This window comes from Eleutherodactylus coqui, chromosome 11 (genome assembly GCF_035609145.1).
Source record: "Eleutherodactylus coqui strain aEleCoq1 chromosome 11, aEleCoq1.hap1, whole genome shotgun sequence".
In the NCBI taxonomy this organism is placed as follows: domain Eukaryota; kingdom Metazoa; phylum Chordata; class Amphibia; order Anura; family Eleutherodactylidae; genus Eleutherodactylus; species Eleutherodactylus coqui.
The window spans coordinates 7714682-7731555 of NC_089847.1; the positions used below are offsets into that span (position 1 = coordinate 7714682).

The window sequence follows — 16874 nt, forward strand, 5'->3', positions numbered from 1 at the left end:
CCCCAGAGCTGCACTCACTATTCTGCTGGTGGAGTCACTGTGTACATACATTACTTATCCTGTACTGATCCTCAGTTACATCCTGTATTATACTCCAGAGCTGCGCTCACTATTCTGCTGGTGGAGTCACCGTGTACATACATTACTTATCCTGTTCTGACCCTGAGTTACATCCTGTATTATACTCCAGAGCTGCGCTCACTATTCTGCTGGTGGAGTCACTGTGTACATACATTACTTATCCTGTACTGATCCTCAGTTACATCCTGTATTATACCCCAGAGCTGCACTCACTATTCTGCTGGTGGAGTCACTGTGTACATACATTACTTATCCTGTACTGATCCTCAGTTACATCCTGTATTATACTCCAGAGCTGCACTCACTATTCTGCTGGTGGAGTCACTGTGTACATACATTACTGATCCTGTACTGATCCTGAGTTACATGCTGTATTATACTCCAGAGCTGCACTCACTATTCTGCTGGTGGAGTCACTGTGTACATACATTACTGATCCTGAGTTATATCGTATATTATACTCCAGAGCTGCACTCACTATTCTGCTGGTGGGGTCACTGTGTACATACATTACTTATCCTGTACTGATCCTGAGTTACATCCTGTATTATACTCCAGAGCTGCACTCACTATTCTGCTGGTGGGGTCACTGTGTACATACATTACTTATCCTGTACTGATCCTGAGTTACATCCTGTATTATACTCCAGAGCTGCACTCACTATTCTGCTGGTGGAGTCACTGTGTACATACATTACTGATCCTGAGTTATATCGTATATTATACTCCAGAGCTGCACTCACTATTCTGCTGGTGGGGTCACTGTGTACATACATTACTTATCCTGTACTGATCCTGAGTTACCTCCTGTATTATACTCCAGAGCTGCACTCACTATTCTGCTGGTGGAGTCACTGTGTACATACATTACTGATCCTGAGTTACATGCTGTATTATACTCCAGAGCTGTACTCACTATTCTGCTGGTGGAGTTACTGTGTACATACATTACTTATCCTGTACTGATCCTGAGTTACATGCTGTATTATACTCCAGAGCTGCACTCACTATTCTGCTGGTGGAGTCACTGTGTACATACATTACTTATCCTGTACTGATCCTGAGTTCCATCCTGTATTATACTCCAGAGCTGCACTCACTATTCTGCTGGTGGAGTCACTGTGTACATACATTACTTATCCTGTACTGATCCTGAGTTACATCCTGTATTATACTCCAGAGCTGCACTCACTATTCTGCTGGTGGAGTCACTGTGTACATACATTACTTATCCTGTACTGATCCTGAGTTACATCCTGTATTATACCCCAGAGCTGCACTCACTATTCTGCTGTGCAGTCACTGTGTACATACATTACTTACCCTGTACTGATCCTGAGTTACATCCTGTATTATACTCCAGAGCTGCACTCACTATTCTGCTGGTGGAGTCACTGTGTACATACATTACTTATCTTGTACTGATCCTGAGTTCCATCCTGTATTATACTCCAGAGCTGCACTCACTATTCTGCTGGTGGAGTCACTGTGTACATACATTACTTATCCTGTACTGATCCTGAGTTACATCCTGTATTATACTCCAGAGCTGCACTCACTATTCTGCTGGTGGGGTCATTGTGTACATACATTACTTATCCTGTACTGATCCGGAGTTACATCCTGTATTATACTCCAGAGCTGCACTCACTATTCTGCTGGTGGAGTCACTGTGTACATACATTTTCCAAGAAAATCAAGCACCTAGAAGGAGTTATGAAATCACAATGCTCAGCCTGCATCTAGGTCGTGGATTATGAAGAGTCCTCGGCGCTGCGTCACACCAGGTCATTGTACTCATCGATCGGGTTGTCATGTTGCTCTTTCTCGCCATAATGCCGGCGCAGAGCTGCGGGGCCACTGATTACCGTCGTATTATCTGTAGCCACAGAAGTACTTCTGACCCGTCAGCCTGAAGACGAGGCAGCGAGGAACAAGTCCTGCATAATGGGAGATACCGAAACCTACAATGGCTCTTATCACTGCAGCTCACCCAAGTCCTGCCGGGCTTTATACACTGTCAGAAAAACACTCCGGCGCCCCAGGAGAAGGTGTCGTTTTGCTGCAGACCCAGCATGCGGCTCCATCTCAGGCAGATCTGTAAATGATGAGAGTTGTGGTGATTAGATGGGCGGTCTTGTCACTGGAGGCCCTAACAGTGGTTCCCCCCCTGGCCTATAAGAGGCTCTCGGAGGCTCCTTGTGTGTAGTGACCTCTTCCTCCGCTTGTAGAGCTTGTTGACCACTAGGTTCCCAGACTTCAAAATCCAAAGAAAATTTCTGTAACATTCAGGGAAAACCAAAGACAGCGAGCGGAGAACGTCACCACCGATGACTGAGGAGGCGGCTTCCTCCATTACATAACACCTATCTGTCCTAGACCTACAGTGAATACCTCTAAAATAAGTGAACCCTGTGTAGTTTGGGGTGGGCCGAATGTGGGCATCCACCAGACGAGTCCCACTAACTACACTGGAGCGACGCTGTCCTAAGTCAGCCGGCCTCTGGAACCTCCCGCATATCGAGGACCTGCGACAGTATTGAAGTCCCTCCAAAGGCCACCTGCCGAGGAAAGAATTGCTCGTCCTACAGAGATCCTTCCGGTCCCACTTACTTTGGGGACCGTAGATGTTAATGAGCCAAAGCTCTGGTCCCTTTATGAGGACATCTAGGATCACGCACCTCCACACTTCTAATTCAATCACTTATCTGCCATCAGCCTCATAAAGGACCGCTACCCCGCTATACGGCCTGAAGGGACCAGTAGTAAGGTCCATGCCTCCACTCCTGCCTCGCCTTACGCACGGACGCCACAAATCCAGCCATATTCAACTTAATGCTAGCAACTTTAATGGTCGCTCGTGTCGACGCAATGAGTGCCGCCATCATGAATGATCGGACTGGATGGCCATTTTCTTATTATCCCTTCCAACCTCCCTTTCTGATTAAGGATTTGCCCTCTTAAGCGGCACAGTTGTATCCACTGCAACTATATTGGGGTCATTGTCCACTGACAGCAGGACAACCTACCCCCCTGAAGGCTTTGTAGTCCCCAAATAGAGAGGATCAGACCCTGCCACCACCTTTGGCCCCTCGCTCTCCCCTTCCAAGGAGGGGGGGGGGGGGTGGAATCAAGGGTGCCTGCTGGACAGATCGACCAGAGGGGATCCGGCGGGGCCTTCCTCAGGAAGTTGGATCGGAGTGATTTGTACAGATGGCTTCCACTCGAGGAGGCTCACCTTCACGGCTCATTTTCTTTCTCCTTGCACCCAATTTCTTCGCTAGCCATTTTCTGTTATCCTCCTCTATACTCTCATAGTGGGAGGAATCAGTTGGGGCATCCTCCTCCTCCTCCTCCTCCTCCTCTCTTCAGTCCTTCTGACCTCCTCATCTACATCGGTGCCCCTAGAGAGTCTCTGCTTCAAGATTAATATCAGGGCCAGAGGTCACCCCACCTATCACTTGGGGTTCACCCCATTCCTTGGGTTTACAATGCAGGTAGATACTATAAGTAGCCCCCAGTATACAGGTAGGTCATTTATAGAATGCTCATAATGCTCCTAATTGTTCATATTGCTGCAGATCAACAATATCACCACTAGGTGGCACCATTTGCATTGTCCTTGAAGGCTGCCAGTCCTTAGTTATAGATAGGAGCGTGTAGAGTAACACCCCCCTCATCCAGCATCAGCAGAATGTAATACATGTCAGATTAGCAGATGTTCTGGATTATTGGATGGCTGTAAAAACCCAGAAAACTCACCTGTAAAGGAGTAAAAGCCCCCGAGGTGTGTTTGCATGTGGTGGACAATCTGCATCAAACTCAGCAGCATTTCTGCTTCCAAAACCCCGTCATCCGTGCGAATCCGGCGGCTGATGTCAGAAGGCACAGGGCTTATTTCCGAAGTCTTCATCTGTCAGCACTTTCTTCACCCGGCGGCCTGCACTGAGCGCAGTGCCGCTGGTCAGGTGATGCACGATGGCCGAAATGCTTCGGCGGTGAGTGCTGTGCCTTCTGAAATCAGCTTCCGCCATGTGTAAACACACCCTATGGGGAATCCACTGGGGGCGCTTTTGCTTTGAAGACCCCAATGCCTTATATGAGGGAACAGCAGTTCTATATGTGAAGGTCAAATCATTGCATAGTGATGGAGTCCAACTGTATGGAGCGCCCTGAAAATAACCTAAAACTGGTTGTTTATGCTGCATATACACACTGGCTCCATTATTACAGCCCCCGGCCCCCTAACAATTGGCGCTGCCCTGTTTGGTAATTCTCCCCGTGACTCTGGAGTGCGGCATAAAATCACGTGACAAGTTTTCCGCTGATCAGTTTCAAGGTGAATCCACATTAGATGGGAAAATCCAGCGATCGGAGCGACATCCAGCGGGGCCGGTCATCGGTGCTGGACTAGCCAGGGTCTCACTGCCAACCACATGGGGGGGTTCTTGTGTAACAAGTGGAGAGTATACAGAGAACGGCGCGATCGAGGAAAAACATCCAGCAAAAGGGGATCTTGTGGGCGAAAACAACTCCGAAAGGGGTCGGAGGAGGATGTCAGGAATCGTTCTGACCAACAGGAGCTGCACAGTCCAGAGCAACCAAATACAACACTGGAGCTCCAACTAACGTGTCCGAACGCACAACTCGCCATTCCTCCGCACGGATGATATAACAGCAGACGACCAGTTCCAGCGCCATTGTGCCTAAGAGAAACAGTAAGGTGAGACTCCAGATTTCTGTTGCTGATGGAAGGTCAGAATTTGGCACAAGCAGCATGAATCGCTGACCCCTTCCTGTCAGCCGGTCAGAACATGTCAGCACCGCCATCTAATCTGCGGCAACTACAAGAAGCTTCCTGTGTTTGGAAGAGAGCGGCCATGTTTTTCTAACTCTGGACAACCCCTTTAAGCTGCACCTCTGGTCCGTCCAACCTTGACCATCACATAGAGGGTTGTGGCCATCGCGCCGTTCTGTCACCTGTATGTGCTGTTTGCAGACAAAACTAGCGAGCAGCTAGAGAAGGAAGCACGTTTTAAGCAAGTGGGCCCCAGATGCTTCCTCCCTCGCTAATGGCGAGCCCTACCCCAGTCATGTGTAGAAGCAGTCACATGCACAATGGAACAAAGCCCGGATTCCTCTTGTGTTACAGCAGTGCAGGCCTGGAGGTTCAGTCCCCGGACAAGTCAGGCTGCAGACGGGCCTGTCACTGTCATCCCTCCATTGGACAAGAAGTCATGCTCTGATTAAAGGGGCAACTTTTAAAGCTCTGTCTTATCCACAGGATAGCAGATAACTAGTTGATCGTGGGGGGCGACCCCTGGGACCCCAGTGTTCCCGAGAAAAAGTGGTCCCCGGGGGCACTGCATGAATGGAGCAGAGGTCGCGCAAGAACTCCCCCTGGCAGCCCCATTGAAATGTATGGAGCGGCAGCAGGTACATGCAACCAACGCTGGATGCACTGGACTCCCATTCTGGGGATCAGTGGGGGTTCCAGCAGTCAGACCCCTCCGATCAGCAAGTGCCCCCCTATCCTGCGGATAGTCAATAACTTACCTCTCAAGGCTTTCTGTGCAATCTAATGTACATGATCAATGAAACCGCACTGATTGTTGCTCTGACCGCTGAGCACCCCAGGATGTAGATGAGTATCCTGGGTGTGCAAGGGATCCCCCTCCACACACAGCGCATACACCGATCGTGGCTGTTAACCCTTTAAATGCCTGTGTCAATTCTGACAGTGGCATTTAAATGCCCCAATTGGAGTTCGGGGTTATTAACGGCCCCGCACAATGACCTCTTGAGGTGTCATATGGGTATCATGGCAGCCAGAGACGTTACGAAGGTCCCCAGGGCTGTCATGTATTTCAGCGTAGTCAGACTGTGGCCTGTTTAAATATAATGCTGGCAGAAATGACGTATATTGCAATTCTGAAGTATTGCAGTATATGGTGTCAGGGGTCCCCAACTCCAGTCTTCAGGGACCACCAGGAGGTCATGTTTTCAGGATATCCTATAGTAAGAACACTGAGGACTGGAGTTGGGGAACACTGGTGTAAGTGATCAAACGATCACAAGTTCAAGTCCCCTATGGGGATTTATTTAAAAAAAATAAGTGAGGTTTTTTTTTTTCTTCTTTTTTTTCATTAAAAAAAAAGGATATTACGTTTTAAGTCCCCTCTCCTTTCCCATAGTTAAAAGAAAAAGAAACCTATTTGGTATTGCCGCAACCATAAAAGCCTAATCTATCAAAATAACACTTTATCTTGCACCAGGAATGTCATTACAAATATAATACACAGCGCAGGAACTGCGCCGTTGCATCATCCAGTCTTCAAGAAAACATTTTAGCTTAAAGCCGTCAAAAAGTCAAAAAATGGTCCCAATAGAAACCACAGATCGTCCTATAAAAAACGAGCCCTCGGGCAGCTAGAGAGAAAGATAAAGAAGGTTATGACTGTCAAAAAGATGGCGGTAGAAGTATGTTTTTTTTTATAAGGGATTATAATTTTAAAAATTAGTACAGCAAATAAACTGGTCCGCTAAATAAGACTTTTTGTAAAATACAACTCTCCCCACAAAAACCAACCAGCCCTCAGACCGCGACATTTATGGAAAACTTCAGTTGGGTTTTTTCCGAAGGTGAAGAGGAGAAATCAAAAACAGACAAAAAAAAGTCTGCATCCTGAAGGGATTAGTCTTTCATCTGACAATCCAGAAATCCAATAATCCGGTATGTGTCTCCCACACTGAGCAGAGATGACTAAGGCCGGGAAAATGGGGTGAGATTTGTGCAGGACGCACAAATGTAAACCACAATCAAATGAATTGGGTCATACAAAGTGTGGCACTCCTATCTTTGGGCACACCCTCACATCACAGCACCCATTGTTGTCAATAGGGCCGGCGGCAGCATTAAACCACGTGCTAGGTGCATGCGATGCGAGGTTTCCCTATTGAAAATAACGGCAGACACTCTATGATCCTCCGCCGGGGCTGACAGCTGCTGGATTGCTACTTCCCCAAAGTTAAGCACGGCGGTTTTGATCTAAAAATGCCTAGCGAAGGGCGCATTCAGACAGCTGTTTATCGGCTGGGTATTCACGCCCAGCCGATATACGGCATCTCTCTCTGCAGGGGGAGGAGGATGGAAGAGCCGGGAGCAGTGCTCTGAGCTCCCACCCCCTCTCTGCCTCCTCTCCGCCCCTCTGCACTATTTGCACTGAGAGGAGGTAGAACAGGGGCGAGGCTAAGTTCCGGGAATTAGCTCTGCCCCTGCCCCGCCTCTCATTGAAAATAGTGGTGAGGGGTGGAGAGAGGACGGGAGCTCAGAGCACTGCTCCCGGCTCTTCCATCCTCCTCCCCCTGCAGAGAGAGATGCCAGATATCGGCTGGGCGTGAATACCCAGCCGACATACAGTCGTCTGAATCCACCCTAAAACAGCAATATTGCGTGTTGGTGAGCTAGATATCGGGCCGTCATTTACAGCCCAATATCGCACTCGCCCGTCTAAAGTAAGCCTAAGGACTCGCTGACACGGGTGTACTGGGCCTGTTTAATACGCAGTCCTGAAAGCTCGTTGATCTCCATTGGGCCGTTCAGACATACATTTTTTTTCTTTCTACGTGCATGAAAAAAATGCAACCTGCCCTATTTTGGTGCGTATTACACCCGTTATGCGCTATGGGCTTTTAAAATACATATGTTACATGTCTATTCAGCTGTGTAATATGCAGCCACCGTATTACGCCCGTGTGAGTGAGCCCGAAGGGAATGGTCACATCCGCCCCGCAGGCTGGATGGAGTAGCGCATTGCCTCGGAAAATGCTAAATAGGTGGAGAGAAGTGGGATGTTCCTATTCTAGTCAGTGGCGTCCGTCCTGCGGTGCTCGGCTCCGGCTTCAGCCAGTTAAACCCTTCATGTCTGTTTACTTTTAAAACCATTTTCTAAATAAACATGTCTGGTAAACATCCGTCCATGCGGTTACATACGGCCACAGGTGGCGCCCTGCACCCAATTCTTTTGACTATTTTGGCATCTATTGACCAAATGTTGATCCAGTTGGGTATGCCGGTCCGTGGGGTCGGCTGCACCTACTGGTTTTAGGGATTTTTCCATTTATGTAACAGATTCCAGCTCCCCGTCCTTCAGAAGACGACATTGTCCCCAATTTCTTTTAGTATTTTTCGCGGAGGTTGCTCCACCATGATGTTCTATTCAGCCGCCAGTGTGAACAAGTCCGAAGCAGAAGTTCCTCCGATGTCAGTGAATGGAAATCTTCTGGCTTATAGCTAGAGGATAAAGACCTGCAGAGATGTAATAGTTCTCTCAGCTGAGCATTTGCTACATTGTATCTAGACAATCCTCTGTGATCTAAACACCCTGCAGACTGATACATTGTAACAAGCCACGAGACCGCAGATGGATTTGTGAGATGAGGGTGTGTTACAATTGTATCCAATGCAGATCGTCTCCATTCACCCTCATCTGGAGAACTCTTTGTGCCCTTTGGGTTTGTAGCCTCTGAATGTTCTTATTCACTGACAGCAAGGACAACTTCACGGTACATGAGAAAGTTGTGGACCGTTCATTAGACGCGGATTAGGCTTTATTCCGGATACAATGGCAGTGACAGGCGATTAGGTTAGGATGATAATGTGACGGGTCCATTAGTATCTCTTTGGCCCTAATTCTCTTACATGTGGTTCTATCTGTGTATAATGCGCTTCATCGTTCACGAACACCTCGGATACATCAGCTGCGCCGCAGCGCCGTCCGCCAGACGCGCCATTCACAACGCAGTCAGGAATAGTTAAGTGGGATCTGCCTTTAATTGTCCTGTTATTTGATGTGATTTAATTACCTGATGTTAACCCCTTCACTGCTGTCAAGAGGGAGGCTTGCAAGATGCAAAGTGGGTAACTGAGGGTAACCCTGAGAAGGGTTAATGACAGCTGGCAGCATTGGTGCCCTGCCTTCATGTTTGAGCCCATTAGGGCAAGAAAATATTTCTTACAGGGCGCGAGCTGTCACTCATCGGTAAGGACTATACCCAGATAATACAATATATTACCATGAGCTCAGCTTGTGCTGGTGATACTAATGTAACCGCTTTTGTACTAGAGAGACTTCAAGATCAATTATGTATATATGTATAATTTATCCACTTATTATATACAATATACCAGCAGATGCCCAGGTTATATACCAGCTGTACATATATAATTATATATAGGGGATACCCAGGTTATACCAACATGCTCCATATCACTGTATACAGGATGTATAACTTATACCAGCTGTACATATATAATTATATACAGGAGATACCCAGGTTATACCAGCATGCTCCATATCACTATATACAGGATGTATAACTTATACCAGCTGTACATATATAATTATATATAGGGGATACCCAGGTTATACCAGCATGCTCCATATCACTATATACAGGAGATGTATAACTTATACCAGCTGTACATATATAATTATATACAGGAGATACCCAGGTTATACCAGCATGCTCCATATCACTATATACACGGAGATGTATAACTTATACCAGCTGTACATATATAATTATATACAGGAGATACCCAGGTTATACCAGCATGCTCCATATCACTATATACAGGAAATGTATAACTTATACCAGCTGTACATATATAATTATATACAGGAGATACCCAGGTTATACCAGCATGCTCCATATCACTATATACAGGAAATGTGTAACATTATGCTGTATATATGTACGGCTGGTATATTCTACACAGGGGACGCCCAGGTTATACCAGCAGTTTGAGTGTGGTGAAGCTGGTTAGGAGCCTCTATGGGAACCGTAATACTTTGTACGATGCGATCTTTGTTTCTCCCGACTGGAACCTTTTGAAGTTGGGACAACAGAGCAGCACATAATATCCCTTTGTCCGGGGTGGATCTCACTATAAAGCCTCCTTTATATCGGCTTCTATCAGGAAATACATGTCACTATTATTTTTAATTTTGTTCTCCCCCTTTGGAGCTCCTCGGCCGCCGTCTACAAGTTCTGCTTCCAACCGTCGCTAACCTGCTTACAGATCGGAGACGTCTTCTGTCCGTATATTAGTATCATCCAGAGGAGACATTGGGGACACGGGGAAGTCATGGGAGTCTCCTGAGCTGTCAGAGGTCCCAAGTAAAGATGTCCCTGGAGGAGGGGGGGGGGGGGGACTTGACAGCATCAGGAAGGCAGCAGACACCCCCCCCCCCCCCCCCCCCCATGGCTGTGTATATACCAATGATTGATCTGCTTAGGATATACACTGAACGATCACTGCATTAGGGGCAGCCGCTACGTGACCTGTTGGGATCAGTAACGCGGTACCATGTGATGGCCGTGTGACGGTCAGCTCTCAGATAATCCGCTGACCGCTCTTCTGTACAGCAGAAGGCAGTACTTAGTAGGCATAGGTAAACCTGGTGATTTGACTGCGGGCAGATAGTTGGTGCCCGGAGGGGATGCAGGATTTTTGAAACGGTCGCACTTGTTGGCTGTTCCTGAATCATGATTTCAAGAGTGGTTGAAGCATGGACAGATATCCAACAGATCATGTAACGGCAGGCCACGTATGGTGGATTTTAGAGGAGAGTGCCGGTATCTCAGGAACAACGTGCCACAGTGGACCAACTGACCCAGCAGTACAACAGCAGGGAACGTAGACAAAGTTCCACAAGGACCATGTGGAGTACCTTGCATAGACTGGGGTTCAACAGCAGAAGACCAGCAATGATGACCCCACATCCTCACCAACAACGCCTCGCATGGGCACAGGAAATACATTCATGAACTTTGACATGTGGTAGAAGGTCATCTGCAGTGTCTAGTCCTGTTTCCTGCAGAACCATACGGATGTCCAGGTCTGCATCATAAACGGTGTGAAGCCGTAACCCATTGGTGCCCCGTTGGGTTCCAAAGGCCAGTGTTGGCGGTGTCATGGTCCAGAGATCGCTTCCCCGGCATTACCTAGAACCGTTGGTCATGATACCACATTCCTTGAATGGTGAACGCTCCAGGGACCTGCTAGCTGACCATCTGCACACCTATATCCAAGAAGTCTTCCCCGACCACAGTGCCATCTTTCAACAGGACAAGGAACTATACCTTCGAGCTCAGATCATTAATGAGTGGTTGTAGGAGCACGACAATAAATTCTCCTCACTGCCGGCCCCCAAACTGCCCGGACTGTAACCCCATGGAACATGTTTGGGATCTGCTGGAAAGGGCTGTGAGATCTGCTCCTACTTATCCGCAAAATCGGCACCAACTGATGAAGCTGCTGCAGTGGGCATGGGGCAGTGATCGCCCAAAAAAGTGGATCAACCCATTTTTTGAGTAGGTGTTCCAAATGCAGTGATCGTTCAGTGTATTGAGTCTATACTAAGGAGGGTCTCCTGTGGCCCTAGTCAAGTAGATGCAGTCCCTGGCTCAGCCGGGTGGTCAGCTGCGCTGCTGTGCAGGGAACGCTTAGAAAAGGCCGCAGTGCTGCACCTCTTGTGTTCTCAGGAGCGAAACAAAACCCTCTTATAGGGGATTTCTTAGTTCAGACACGGATGACACATTGGATGTGACGTCGGTGCGATCAGTAGCTTTGGACTGCTGTGACCCTCGTTGACTCGTTCAAACGAGAAATCGTTCAGTCGTTCGCATTGACTGTTTAAGTGAATGAGAACGACTGATCGGTATTTAAACGGAACGATTAGCGAATGCGCCAATGATGATTTTTATGCCTCCATAAGATAAACAATGAACGGTTTATCATTGGTTGACTGCGTTCACACTGAACAATTATCGGGCATTGTCGCTCGTTGGAACAATCGTTCTGTGTAACAAGGCCATAACCTATTATCAGTGTTGCTTCCGCAGTGAGCTGGGAGTTGCGGCTTGCAGACCACTGATTAACATCCAACATTTGGGATGCGTTCACACGTAGCTGATTGGTTGCAGATCTGCAGCAGATTTCACTTCTGCAATTTGAATTCAACTGAAAGGGTGAAATCTCCTACGGATCGCACCAAAATCCGCAAAAAATCAGCAACGTGTGAATGCACCCTTAGGGCTCATGAGGGAACTTGCGACTGAAATTACCTGCTGTGCGAAAATATAGATGCTGACCTATCTTTGGTGCACTAAGCGCAGAAGCCTCCATAGACTCCTATGGGAAACTGCGAGCTGGGCGGCAAAGGGGGATGGAAGGATTCCCCAGCAGAGCAGATGCCAGGGTTCCCCTGCAGGGGAAATGAAGGGATTCCCCAGCAGGAGGAACCCCGGCATCCACTCTGCGATGAAAGGGAGTCCCCAGCGATGAAGGAAAGCCCTTGGGGAACGTCTTTCATCTCCGCGGCGGGCTTCCCTTCACTGAAGAGACAGAGAGAGATGAAGAGGGGTTCCCCCCGGGACTCCCTCCATCTCTCTCCAGCAATGCATATTTTCAGTCCCTCCCGTTGGGCATGGAAAGATCGCAGCTAAAGCTCAGGACTTCAGGGCTTACAAACCGTCTGTTCAGATGATTCTCTGCAGCTCTCGTTGCGATATTGGTTTTTTTTTTATAGTAAGGCACTTTTACTTTAAGGGCCATGCGAATCGTGATTTTCTCCTGCACTCCGGGGTTAAAAATCAGTGGCCATCAAAAGAAGATCGTGTTTTATGATGATCATCCCGAAATGCATCCTGCACCCCGCTCTGCATGACGTACTCATGATGCTCATTGTGTGAAGCTGATCCATGTCGTACTTTTATTAGAGCTTCATAATAGATCCTACAATGCTGGCGCATTCCAGTGGTCCTCAGCTAAGACCATCTTAGGCTTTCCAGCAGCTGCCTGGCATTAGGTGTCATTACTCAGCTTACTGCTCACTAGTGTCTCTAAGTCCCTTTCCATCTCTGATTTCGGCACTTGTATTATGAGAAGCCTTTATCTGAGCTTTTCAGATGTCGCTGCTCTCTGAAGCTCTGGAGAGCACATGTTCTCCTCACGTGAACCAGAACAATCGGAGGTTTTCGTAAAGCTCAGTAGTAGGTGAAGTTTTATGACTAAATGGATTAGACCTGTCAGGAGCGGATACTGGAGCTAAAATGTAAAAAAGGCCTCCTCTTCTCTTCTATTTCAGGGTCTGACCATCAAACCTCTTGTCAAGTGGCTGAAAGTGAAGAGACGAGACCACCACAAGCCAACGCTAAGTGAGGAATTACATGAGCACGTAAGATCTTCAGCCATAGCAGCTGTTCCTCCACCATCCTCATCCTCCGTGCCATCTAATTAAGTGCCCTCAGCAAACCGCAGAGCCCGGTCAGCTTTTCTGTGGTTGGAAGGAGATGGGGGGTAGAGATAAAGATGTCAGAGAGCGCCGAAGAGCATATCACATAGATGAGACCTCACAATGGCATGCCGAATACTCCGTTATTTTTGGGTATGGCTACGAAAGGGCCGGTGGTGTCTCATAGTGGATGATGATGCACGACACTGCTTGTAGCCTTGCAAATTACAAGGACGTGCCAAAAGTCCTGGGATAGTAGTATGCAAATTGATGATGAAGTGGCATTACCTCGGGGTGGCTCGGGAGCGCCCCTAACTGTAGAAGTTGTGAGCGGTTATCTTGTGAGTGAGGCTGAACACTGTCCAGCGTTCTCATGGCGAGGCAATGTGAATTATCGGACTTGGAACAAGGTGTGATAGCGGGTGGCAGACGGATGGGACGTTCCATTTCTGAAATTGTGAGGGCATTTAACCTCATAGAAGGCATTACCACCCATAGTGGACAGCGCAGACGCCGCCTACTGATGCTTAACGTTCATGATTGGTGGTATCTGCCTAGACTTTTGCATGTGAACAGACAAGCGACTCCGGCAGAAATCACATCCACATTCCGTATAGGATACCCCACTTTACCTTCCATGGAATATGGGAGCAAATGACCCACCAGAGGCCTCTGTTATCACCACGACCCCGGGCACAGCGCCCCACCTGGGCTTGTGAGGTTGCTAACTGGACCCTAGAGGACTGCCAGCATGGGGTGTGGTATTGATGACTCGCGTTAATTGTTTTGGGCTGATGGTAGGTTCATGTGTTGAGGAGACCCCATGAAGCCACGGACCCCAGTTGTCAGCAAGGCACTGTGCAGGCTGGTGGCGGCTCCATGCTGGTGGTGGGCTCTCATGGCATAGGTTGGGCCACTGGTCCGCCTGAACACCTTACTGACCGGTTCCTGCTATGTTTCACTGCTTGGTGACCATTTGCTGCCCTTCATAGTCTTCCTCTCCCCCCACAATGATGGATATTCCAGCAGATAATGCTCCATGCCATCGGGCCCAGGGTGTCCAGAACTGGTTGGAGGAACATTCTGGAGAGGTCCTATGACTGGTGCAGCCGGCACATTGATCTGACATGAGCCCAATCAAGCATTTATGGGATGTGGTGGAGAGGTCCGTTCACACCTGAGACCCCGCACCTACAGATACCCGGAGCTGTGGGGTGCATCCGGACACCTCAACATCCCTCCAGAAGTTTTTAATCAGTCAATGCCACATCGAGCTGCTGCACATTGCCAGACTAGAGGGAAATTATTATTGCAGAATAATCCTTTCCCATGACTTTTGGCACGTTTGTGTATTAGCAGCTACAAAAAGTTGGTCTTCAGTGGTTTGATGCCTGAAAAGCCTTTGCAGTGCAATAATATGATATATGATTAACCTATAAAGCTTAATGATTGTCTAAAGATAACTTCAACGTGAACATCAGAGGTCCCTCTATTAGGACCCCCTTCTATGACCCAGAAGAAAGGGCGGCTCCATAAAAGTGGCTACTGTTCTAGCGGAAACTCTGCCGTCCAGTAATACTACATCCCCGTGTCGCTGGCAGTCAGCTGATTACCCGGACCCCGCATTCTGGGAGGGGTTGTGTATCTTGATGTGACCCCTTTAGGACAAAATACATGATGGGATCTCCATGAAAAAACTTTGGTAGTCTTGAAAGTGTTTTGATGTTTTTTCTCATCTTCAGGCCTTTGACCACATTATGGCAGCCGTTGAGGACATAATTGGTCACCATGGCTACCATCACTGGAGAGACAAGTAAGTGACCCCTGACATTGCACGAATATGTAACACACACTTAGGCTGGATTCAGACGACCCTATATCGGCCGGGTTTTCACGCCCAGCCGATATACGTCGTCTCTCTCTGCAGGGGAGGAGCCTGGAAGAGCCAGGAGCAGTGCTCTGAGCTCCCGCCCCCTCTCTGCCTCCTCTCCGCCCCTCTGCACTATTTGCAATGGGGAGAGGCGAGACGGGGCGGGGCTAATTCTCAGAATTTAGCTCCGCCCTGCCTCCTTTCATTGCAAATAGTGCAGAGGGGCGGAGAGAGGGCGGGAGCTCAGTTCCTGCTCCTGGCTCTTCCATCCTCCCCCCCTGCAGATGAGGACACCGTATATCGGCTCGGCGTGAATACCCAGCCGATATAGGGTCGTCTGAATCCAGCTTTACTAATATGGTCTAATAGTTGGACAGTGCAAACTTTGGTACAAAATGTCTAATTTAGGCCACTCCCTGTTTTCTCAAAGCCACACCCCCTTTGTTGGACAAGTTATAAGGAGTGTCAGAAAGTACCTAAAACCGCCGGTTAACCATGTAAGGCAGATCTCTGGTGCAATTTGTGCCTGAATCTGCAGTGGTGTATTTAGCACATCTGTCGCCCTGTTCATAATGTTTCTGACCAGACGAGAGAGACTGATGTGCATCACATGGGAGAGAGTGCGGGTATAAAGGGGGGGGGGGTACAATATCTTTTTATGTATTGCACATACTTCCCTGCCCATTACGTCAGCGGGCAGATGGCGCAGCAGAATGCAGCACAGTGTGACCCTTCTAAACTGTTTTTCTCGTTGGGCTTTACTCCTCGGACTGTCCAGGTGGGAGCAGTTTGATAAGAAGTACCTGAGTCAGCTGCTGATGAGGAAATCTGCATATCGGATCAAGGACGAGATATGGGAGGTTTGCTATAAGCTGAATATTCGGGACGCATTAAGTCTGGCGGATCAGGTAACTGAGGCAACGCTACATGTATGTTAATGACGTATGTTACACCTCGGGATTTTAGGTCCTTTTCTGCTTTCTATAAATGTATATTTTTTTCCTCCCAGATGTAATGCCAGAGCCTCCGCTGCATCCCCCTCATATACTCTCCTCCTGCTTCAGCTGCATCCCCCTCATATACTCTCCTCCTGCTTCAGCTGCATCCCCCTCATATACTCTCCTCCTGCTTCAGCTGCATCCCCCTCATATACTCTCCTCCTGCTTCAGCTGCATCCCCCTCTTATACTCTCCTCCTGCTTCAGCTGCATCCCCCTCATATACTCTCCTCCTGCTTCAGCTGCATCCCCCTCTTATACTCTCCTCCTGCTTCAGCTGCATCCCCCTCATATACTCTCCTCCTGCTTCAGCTGCATCCCCCTCATATACTCTCCCCCTGCCTCAGCTGCATCCCCCTCATATACTGTCCCCCTGCCTCAGCTGCATCCCCCTCATATACTCTCCTCCTGCCTCAGCTGCATCCCCCTCATATACTCTCCTCCTGCCTCAGCTGCATCCCCCTCATATACTCTCCCCCTGCCTCAGCTGCATTCCCCTCATATACTCTCCTCCTGCCTCAGCTGCATCCCCCTCATATACTCTCCTCCTGCCTCAGCTGCATTCCCCTCATATACTCTCCTCCTGCCTCAGCTGCATCCCCCTCATATACTCTCCTCCTGCCTC

The 16874-nt window shown here is 48.4% G+C and overlaps 1 protein-coding gene across 1 annotated transcript in view; it reads left to right on the forward strand.

The window, feature by feature from the left end:
* SLC9A5 (solute carrier family 9 member A5) overlaps nt 1-16874 on the forward strand; it is a 74243-nt gene that overhangs the window by 34902 nt on the left and 22467 nt on the right. Inside the window, exons 8-10 of the mRNA XM_066583856.1 lie at nt 13236-13325; nt 15125-15195; nt 16031-16160. Of these exons, the coding sequence (XP_066439953.1) occupies nt 13236-13325; nt 15125-15195; nt 16031-16160 (291 nt within the window). The remainder of the gene's footprint in view (nt 1-13235; nt 13326-15124; nt 15196-16030; nt 16161-16874) is intronic.